The sequence below is a fragment of the Malaclemys terrapin genome, chromosome 1 (genome assembly GCF_027887155.1).
Source record: "Malaclemys terrapin pileata isolate rMalTer1 chromosome 1, rMalTer1.hap1, whole genome shotgun sequence".
NCBI classification, from domain to species: Eukaryota; Metazoa; Chordata; order Testudines; family Emydidae; genus Malaclemys; species Malaclemys terrapin.
In genome coordinates, this window is record NC_071505.1 from 101,038,068 (window position 1) to 101,048,018 (window position 9,951).

Sequence of the window (9,951 nt, forward strand, 5' to 3'; positions counted from 1 at the left end):
CTCTGTGTATGGTGGAGGAGGGAAATAATCTGGTTAAAGGGGAGCGTGCAGAAATGGTGACAGTGGGGCAGAATTAAGGTTGTAGTGCATGGTCTGTTGCACATGGTAATTGTGGTAATGGGGTGTGCTTGTGTGTGGAGTGATAGGGGATGTGTATTCTTAGGTGGCTTAACTTTTCACTTCCTTGTTTTTCTAGTTTTATAATGTACATGTAGCAACCCAAACTGCTTCAAAGCATGTTTTTTTGTATATTAATCATATTGAGGCCTCTTCTAGAGTATAGGCACTAATATGTCTTGAACAGAGACCTAGGAAAATCTTTTAGTTTCTGTGACAAACTACAACCACCATCCACAAGACAAATTCTGTAAAGCCTGAAGAAAATTGTTAAAAACTAAAAACTCATTTTTGAGAGCTATTGCATCTTTCATCTTTTTCCCCCTTCCTCTCATCCAGCTGTACTACTTTAACCTGTCAAAACTCACATGTGGAAAACAATATGAGACATGACCTGATTGTCAAAATAATTTTTGTTTGTCAGTAGATGTTTTCCCACCCCACAACTTGAACCTGCTACTCTTTTAAATGATCTGTACTTTTTGTCCTTGTGATATGAAGTGAAGTGTATCATTTCCTATAGTTTGTGGAATGGATGCTTACTCAAAATGTCTTTTTTTTTAATAGTTATCCACAAGATAAGAGACCTGTCCATGTAGATCGAGCCAGATTATTCAGGTATAGTTTGGAGGAGGGGGTTTATAGTAAATTAATTTGAAGAAAAATTATATTAGTAGCCTGTTTAATTTTAAAAATCTCATTTTAGCAAGTGTTATTTATTGTTTCTAGTAATGCCTACAGTGTGTTGCATCTTGTAGTACAGCAATGTTACAAAGTGAAAGAATATAACAGTTGCTAATCAGTGGGGCTCTACACAAGTGCAGGGGTCTGCCTGCATGTACACAACTGTAGGATTGTGGTCCCAATTACTTCTAGTGTTCGTGTCTTCTTTCCATCAATAGACTGTTAGCTTTTAGATAGCTCCGTCCTGCAAGATTCTAATCTCATTGGGAGTTGAGAGTGATTGGGACTTGGCAGGATAGGGTCCTTAATGTATAACACACTCATTAATTCATTTTTAATTCATGTAGATAGTACTGAATGGGGTGTGTCTTACATATAAAGTATCTCAGTGCATGTATTTCACAGGTTTCAGCAGAATTTAGGGTGGCTTTATGCAATATTTAACTGCAGACAAAAAATCAGATTTGCATATGCTCATGATGGTATAACACATGTATTTGAAAGCACCTTGGATTTATTCATAGGTGGTCCAGAGTGAATGAAAACTTGTTTGCAACCACTGGCTATCCAGGAAAGATGACTTGCCAGCTCCTAGTTCATCATTTAGGACACCCTCAGGTAAAATTATACAATTCTATGTTTTGGGTTGGATCAATCCATTCTCTTTAAATCCATGTATAAACAGCTATACCTTTAAAAGTTCATCAAGATCATGTAGAAACTGTTACAACTTCATCTTTTTCCATGCCAAAAGTTACCAGAGAAAAATCTTAGAATACTCTCAACTCTTGGTTTTATACTTTTTTCCACTCTTTAGTTATAATAAGGCCAAATCAGAAGGTTCTGATACTTTATTATGTTTAAAATAAGCTTATTTACAATTCTCTGTGTTCTGGAAATATGTACAAATAAAATGTATGTAAGGTACAAGGAGGGACTTTTTTTTTTGTCTTTTAATTACCATGGAATTCTCCACTCCATGTAATAATGACAGAATCATTATTAGTGGTATTAAAGGCTCAAGAACAAATTGGACAATCATAGTTTACAAATGCAATCAGATGATTAACTGTGGTGGCTTTTTGTCACATCTATATTATTGAACTGATTAAAGTTGAGGCTGGAGAAATACTATCCCAGGGTATGATATTGGGAAGGATGGTAGAAGAAGTAGTAGTCATGCCTTTGAAGCACTAAGCAAGGATCATCAGTCAAATCAAGTGGGCATATGCCACATACTACTTTTCGTACAATTGCAAGAGGAATGAGAATCTGTTGTTCTTCTTCGAGTGCTTGCTCATATCGATTCCAATTAGGTGTGCGCGCACTGCGTGCATGATCATCAGAGAAATTTTCTACTCTAGCAACACCCGGTGGGTCGGCTGTGGAGCCCCCTGGAGTGGCGCCTTCATGGCGCTGGATATATACCCCAGCCGACCCAGCGCCCCCTCAGTTCCTTCTTACCGCCCCTGACGGTCGTTGGAACTGTGGAGCGCGGCATAGCTGTTCTCCACTCTCCCTAGCTTATCCTGTTAATTCTGTAGATAGTTGTAGTCATAGTTGTTGTATAGTTTTAAATAGTTATTCATCTTCGTTTTTAGTAGTTGTAAATTGTTAGCGGGGGTTAAGGAGGTTGTTCTCCCCCCTTTTACTCCCCGGCGCATAGCCAGCTCATGCCCAAGGCTCCTGGCTTTAAGCCGTGCGGGTCCTGCGCTAAGCCTATGCCTACGAGTGATCCACACGACTCGTGTCTGAAGTGTCTAGGAGAGTCCCATCAGACAGATAAGTGCAAGATCTGTAAGGCCTTCAGACCGAGAACCAAAAAGGAGCGGGACTTTAGGCTTAGGCAGCTCCTCATGGAGGCGGCACTTAGCCCGGATCCTCCCTCAGCGCACCCAGCCCCGGCACCGAGCGCCTCGGTGCGCAGTGCCCCTGCGGCACCGACCGGTACTGCACCACGGGCAGAATCGGACAAGGCCTCATGGCACCGACCTCCTTCGGCACCGCGCCCGCCACAGGGCCCTCGGCGCCGTTCCCTGTCTCCGGGACATAAGAAATCCCGCAAGGCGCAGGACTCTGCTGTCCTGCAGACGCCGGCTCCCCCGGTGCCGGGAGTAGAGCCGCGTCCGCCTTTAGAGCGCCAGAAGCAAGTGCCTGCTACACCGTCGACTCCGGCACCGCGGCCGTTGAGTCCGGTGCGGACTGGATCACCACCTCGGTTGGCGGTGGAGCCTTGTCTTCCGTCCACTCCAGAGACCTTCGCGACGGCGAGAGACCTTATTGCTCTCACGGAGCCGGCGCCGTCCCAACCACCGGCACCGTCGGCTCCTCGCACGGTGCAATCCAGGGGCAAACCTGCACTGGTACGCCCGCCGTCTCAAGACGTAGACTCACGGCACCGCTCCAGGTCTCGGAGCAGGTCCCGTCGCCGCTCACAGTCCCGGCGCCGACTATCGCCTCGGCACCAGTTGTACTCGCGGCCAAGATCTTCTTCACGGCACCGGTCTACGTCTCGGCACCGTCACGATCATCAGTACCGATCGGACTCAAGACGTAGTTCTCGGCACCGGTACGAGCGCCATTCCAGCTCGAGGGGCCGCTCCCGGTACCACGTCTACTCGCGGTTGTCGTCGTCTAGGTCCAGATCCGGATCTCGGCACCAGCACCGATCCTGGTACCGCTCACCGGCACCGCGCAGGGACCGATCACCTGTGGACCGGCGCCGATCGGCACCGTATTGTCCTGAGCCGATTCCGACGCATTCGGCACCACCTTGGCCCTCGAGATCAGCGTCTCGCTCCTCCGACGGGGCTTCAATATCAGCATACCCTCCTCAGGGTCAGACTGCTGTGGCTGACTTGGGCCACTGGCAGGAGGTGGCGGAGGACCCTACGCAGGGACCTACGCACTGGTCGTTCTGGACCCCGTGGGTGTATCACCAGGCTCAGGGGGCTCCACCATCAGCCTCTCGCTCGGCACGCTCTGAGCCCAGGGTCCCGGAGGCCACCATCTCCCGTCCTCCCCCAGGGGGCATGGAGGCTCCCATGCCTACACCACCTGAGGCCCTGGACCCAGGGGCAGGCGATGCTCCGCTTCAGGGACCCTTAGAGCAGGACCCTCCAGTAGACCCCTTGCCACCTGAGGCATCCTCCTCATCTTCCCCAGATGAGGCGGTGGCGGGCACAACAGCCTCAGGGCCATCCCCGATAGATATTCGTGCCCACCAGGACCTACTACGTAGGGTGGCGCGTAATATGGATCTCCAGGTGGAGGAGATAGTAGAGGTGCAGGACCCGGTGGTGAGCATCCTCTCAGCTGATGCCCCATCCAGGGTGGCATTACCTCTGATTCGGACGATTCAGGCTAATGCCACTACAATATGGCAAACTCCTGCCTCTATTCCACCCACAGCCAGAGGGGTGGAAAGGAAGTACTTCGTCCCTTCCAAGGATTATGAGTACTTATATACTCATCCCCCACCGTGTTCACTAGTGGTGTCATCAGTGAACGCAAGAGAGCGTCATGGCCAGCAGGCTGCAGCGCCCAAATCGAAGGACACTAAGCGCTTTGATTTGTTCGGGGGTAAGGTGTATTCAGTGGAAGGGCTGCAACTCAGAACGGGAAACCAGCAGGCGCTCTTGAGCCGCTACAACTTTAATTCATGGAACTCTATGGGGAAATTTAAAGAGTTGGTTCCCCAGGACTCAAGGGAAGAGTTCGGGGCCTTAGTGGAGGAGGGTAAGAAGGTGGCGAGGACCTCCTTACAAGCCTCCTTGGACATAGCGGACTCGGCCGCCAGGACGCTGGCCTCAGGTATCGCCATGCGGCGAGTCTCCTGGCTCCAGGTCTCGGGCTTGCCTCCGGAACTGCAGCAGACCCTGCAGTATTTACCCTTTGAGGGCCACGGGCTGTTCTCGGAGAAGACGGACTCTCGAGTGCAGAGCCTCAAGGACTCAAGAACGATCATGCGCTCCCTGGGGATGCATGTCCCAGGGCCCCAGCGCAGACCCTTTAGGCCCCAGCCTCAAAGGTTCTACCCTCCCCCGCCTCGTCCGAGACAGGACTTCGCCAGAAGGCGGGGCCGAGGTGGTAGACGAAGGTCGACCAGCCCGCAACCTGGTCAGAACCAGGGGCCGCCTAGGCCACCTTCAGGCCCTAGGCAAAACTTTTGAAGGTGCGGTCGAGGACGGCGCCCCAGACACTACCCAGGATCCAGCTCCCTCCTTTCGGGATCGCCTCTCCCGTTTCCACCGTGCTTGGTCCCTTATAACCTCGGACCGTTGGGTCCTTCGCACGGTGGAGAGGGGATACGCTCTCCAGTTCTCTTCGTTCCCCCCCTCCTACCTCCCCTCCCTGTCCCTCTTCAGGGACCCTTCTCACGAGCATCTCCTTACACAGGAAGTTTTGGGCTCCTCTCTATGGGGGCCATAGAGGAGGTTCCGCCAGAGTTAAGGGGCAGGGGGTTTTATTCCCGCTACTTCCTGATCCCCAAGTCAAAAGGGGGTCTGCGACCCATTTTAGACTTACGCGGACTCAACAAATTCATAGTAAAGTTGAAGTTCCGCATGGTCCCATTGGGGACCATTATCCCATCCCTGGATCCTGGAGACTGGTTCGCCGCCCTCGACATGAAGGACACATATTTTCATATAGCAATCTTTCCCCCTCACAGGCGCTTCCTTCGATTTGTGGTAAACAAGGTGCATTACCAATTTGCAGTCCTTCCCTTCAGCTTGTCCACGGCTCTGAGAGTGTTCACAAAATGTATGGCTGTCGTGGCAGCATACCTTCGTCGACAAGGGATACAGGTGTTCCCGTACTTAGACGACTGGCTGGTACGCGGCCGCACCAGAGAGCAAGTTCAAGCTCACGTCCACATAATAGTACAAACATTCCACGAGTTGGGCATTCTGCTCAACAAAGAGAAGTCCACTCTGGAGCCAACCCAGAGGATAGAATTTATTGGGGCAGTCCTAGACTCCAGACGTGCCCGAGCTATTCTACCAGACAATCGGTTTCACACCATTACAGGCATCATCGGAGGGCTCCAGGTCTTCCCAATTACAACAATAAGGACGTGCCTCAGCCTGTTGGGACACATGGCCTCTTGCACTTACGTAACCAGGCATGCCAGACTTCGGCTTCGCCCACTGCAGGCCTGGATATCATCAACATACCGCCCTCGTCAACACAGCCTAAACATGGTGGTCACGATCCCGACCTCGGTCCTGGCCTCTCTCACCTGGTGGCTGGACCGCAAGGCGGTTTGCGCAGGAGTGCCATTCCACGCCCCTCAACCCTCCCTGCACCTGGTTATGGACGCCTCATCTCTAGGTTGGGGCGCTCACCTTGGGGAGCACCATACCCAGGGAATGTGGACTGCACCCCAACTAGCCCTGCACATCAATGTTCGAGAACTGTTGGCGGTGCGCCTGGTGTGTCAGGCTTTTCTCAGTCTCCTACAGGGCCGTTGCGTGTTAGTCCTCACCGACAACACCACGGCCATGTTTTACATCAACAAGCAAGGAGGAGCCCGCTCGTCGCTTCTATGCCAAGAGGCCATTCGCCTGTGGGACTTCTGTGTCGCCCACTCAATACATCTCACGGCATCGTTCCTTCCTGGAGTCCAGAACACGCTAGCAGACCGTCTCAGCAGGTCCTTCCAGACACACGAGTGGTCAATTCACCCGGACATCATCTATTCCGTCTTTCAGAGGTGGGGATTTCCCCAGGTCGACCTGTTTGCATCTCGAGCCAACAGGAAGTGCCATGCGTTCTGCTCCCTACAAGGGCGAGCTCTGGGCTCTCTGTCGGACGCGTTCCTTCTATCCTGGAAAGACCACCTGTTCTACGCTTCCACTGGTCCACAGGGTACTGCTCAAGCTACGCAGAGACCAGGCACGGGTAATTCTAGTCGCTCCAGCTTGGCCAAGGCAGCACTGGTACACCACACTGTTGGAGCTATCAGTTCAAACACCAATCACACTTCCCTTGTGTCCAGATCTCATCTCTCAGGACCACGGCCGACTGTGTCACCCCGACCTGCAGTCGCTCCACCTCACAGCGTGGATGCTCCATGGCTGAATCGGACAGAGCGGCAATGCTTGCATTCCGTCCGACAGATTCTGCTGGGAAGTAGCCCTCTACACGAACCACTTACTTAGCAAAGTGGAAACGGTTCTCCTGGTGGTGCGAGCAGCGAGCCACGCCCCCCTTGCGGGCGCCTATTCCTCTTATACTTGAATATCTCCTATCCCTAAAACAGCAGGGCTTGGCGATATCTTCAATCAGGGTTCACCTGGCCGCTATTTCGGCATTCCACCCAGGAGAACTCGCTTCCTCGGTCTTCTCTAACCCGATGGTCGTTAGATTCCTCAAGGGCTTAGACCGACTGTACCCGCAACAACGCCAGCCCGTTTCGACGTGGGATCTCAACCTGGTTCTCTCCAAACTCACAGGGCCTCCATTCGAGCCATTGGCTACCTGTTCACTCCTGTACCTATCCTGGAAGACAGCCTTCCTTGTAGCCATCACCTCAGCAAGGCGCGTTTCCGAACTCAGGGCGCTTACGTCCGAGCCCCCATACACTGTTTTCCATAAGGACAAGGTGCAGCTTCGCCCCCACCCTGCCTTTCTTCCCAAGGTAGTCTCACCTTTTCACGTGAACCAGGATATATTTCTCCCGGTCTTCCATCCTAAGCCACACGCTACTCGCCAAGACCAGCGTTTGCATTCCTTGGACATACGTAGGGCCCTGGCTTTCTATATTGACCGTACAAAGCCGTTTAGGAAGGCGACACAACTCTTTGTTGCAGTGGCCGACCAGATGAAAGGCTCACCGGTCTCCTCAAAGTGCCTGTCATCTTGGATCACATCCTGTATTCGTGCTTGCTACGACCTGGCCGGTGTCCCGACGCCGCGCCTCACCGCCCACTCCACGAGGGCCCAGGCCTCCTCGACTGCCTTCCTGGCTCAAGTCCCAATCCAGGACATTTGTAGAGCTGCAGTTTGGTCGTCAGTCCGCACGTTCGCCGCTCACTATGCGCTGGTACAGCAATCCAGAGACGATGCTGCATTCGGATCAGCGGTTTTGCACACAGCAATGTCTCACTCTGACCCCACCACCTAGGTAAGGCTTGGGAGTCACCTAATTGGAATCGATATGAGCAAGCACTCGAGGAAGAAAAGACGGTTACTCACCTTTGTAACTGTTGTTCTTCGAGATGTATTGCTCATATCCATTCCTTTCTTTGTTCTTTCCATCATTTGTCTGTGTTTTCACATGCAAGCATTAAGACTGTTCAGAATCTTAGAAAATATTAATTGTATCTGCTTTATTAAGGCAACTTGAATCATACCACTTTTGAGTTTTATTTGCATTCTGCAAGGTACAAACTAAATAACCTATAAGATATCCTACAGTATTTTGTAATTTAAATGTATTCCAATTCTCTAATAGCACAGAGGAAAGGAGGTTTTATATTAGGCAGATTTTCACTGTCTTGGGCACAAAAAGCATATTATTTCCAAACATACTAATTGTAACCTTGAATAACAGCAGATTTTACTAAAATCATCTGGGGTGTGGAGACAGTCTTTGTAGATACTCTGCAAAGATTCAATTCTATCACTTGTAGAACATTTTGCAATATTGTATTTTAACAATGTGCGTACAATAGCTGACAGAAATAGATAGTAGGCAGTGAGATTTTTAATTTAAATACTTTTTTTTTTTTTTTAAAGGAATGGTGTGTTGGTGTTTTTTTTTTTTTGTTTGTTTTGTTTTGGGGTTTTTTTGTTTTTTTTGGGGGGGGGGTTTTTTTGCAAAAGTCTCACATTTTAGTTGCCTGTTGAACTTGTGATTGCATATTTAGCTCTGGTTTAGTAAATATCTGTATGATATGTTGAAAAAAATCTTTTTTTTTTTTTTTTTTTTAGCCCATTCTTATTGGCTCTGTGGCTGTAGGATCTGGTTTGACCTGGCATAGGACTCTTCCATTATGTGCAGTTGGTGGAGATCATAAACTTTTCTTTTGGGTAACAGAAATGTAAAATAAATGTCTGTTCTGATTATTAAATTCTCAAATATTATCCCTTTTTGTAGTAAAAAGTGAAGAAATCTAGTCATTCTTGTATATTAATATTTATTGGAACAAGAATAAAATAACCAAAACACACGAAACTAAACTTAAATCCCTTTTGCTTGTTTTTAAATGACAATTATAACAAGATTTGTTAAGGCAGATACTATGTTTCAGATAGTGGTGTGACTTTCGTAATAAAACATAAGTATCTTTTTTCACAATATTTGTTGATGTGATGTTTTTCAAACAACCTTCTTTAGACCAGTGGTTTTCAAACTTTTTTTCTGGGGACCCAGTTGAAGAAAATTGTTGATGCCCACGACTCAATGGGGATGAGGGGTTTGGGGTGTGGGAAAGGGCTCTGGGCTGGGGCAGGGGGTTGGGTGTGGGGCGGGTCAGGGCTCTGGGCTGGGGGTGCAGGCTCTGGGGTAGGGTCAGGGATGAGGGGTTTGGGGTGCAGGAAGGGGTTCCGGGTTTGGGGCGGGGTTCAGGACTGGAGCAGGGGGTTGGAGTGTGGGAGGGGGTCAGGGTTCTGGGCTGCGGCTGGGGGGTTTGAGGTGCAGGAGGGGCTCCAGGGCTGGGGCAGGGGATTGGGGCATGGGCACGGACTTATCTCCGACGGCTCAGTGGCACAGCCGGGGTGGACCGCACTGTGCCATGGAAGCGGCCAGCAGCAAGTCTGGCTCCTAGGCGGCGGCACGCAAGCACTGCCCCCTTCCTCTTTCCTCCCACCCCCGTTCCCTTTGGCCAGTTCCTGGCCAATGGGAGTGCGGAGCCAGTGCTCGGGGTGGGGGCAGTGCACGGAGCCCCGTGGCCCCCCCTTCCTAGAAGCCGGACTGCTGCTGGCCACTTCCAGGGCACAGCGTGGTGTGGAAACAGGTAGGCACTAGCCTGCCTTAGCTGGGCAGCACCACCTGTGACATTATTGACGTGAACTGTGACCGTGTAGATCATTGTTGCAACCAAGGTCCTATAGTTGCACCAAATCTTGTACAAAGGAGGTTAAGTAAGGTGTCTATGGAAAGGTTGTAATTTGCTGTTTATGATTATGCTGTCTGTAAGTGTG

The 9,951-nt window shown here is 50.2% G+C and overlaps 1 protein-coding gene across 3 annotated transcripts in view; it reads left to right on the plus strand.

The window, feature by feature from the left end:
* The window catches only part of NUP37 (nucleoporin 37), a 41,700-nt gene extending 32,475 nt beyond the window's left edge, over positions 1-9,225 (plus strand). For all 3 annotated transcript variants that reach the window (XM_054033322.1, XM_054033330.1, XM_054033337.1), the window contains 3 exons: positions 685-735; positions 1,326-1,419; positions 8,740-9,225. In XM_054033322.1, the coding sequence (XP_053889297.1) occupies positions 685-735; positions 1,326-1,419; positions 8,740-8,853 (259 nt within the window). In that variant the 3' untranslated portion in view covers positions 8,854-9,225. The remainder of the gene's footprint in view (positions 1-684; positions 736-1,325; positions 1,420-8,739) is intronic.
* The last annotated feature ends 726 nt before the right edge of the window (positions 9,226-9,951 follow it).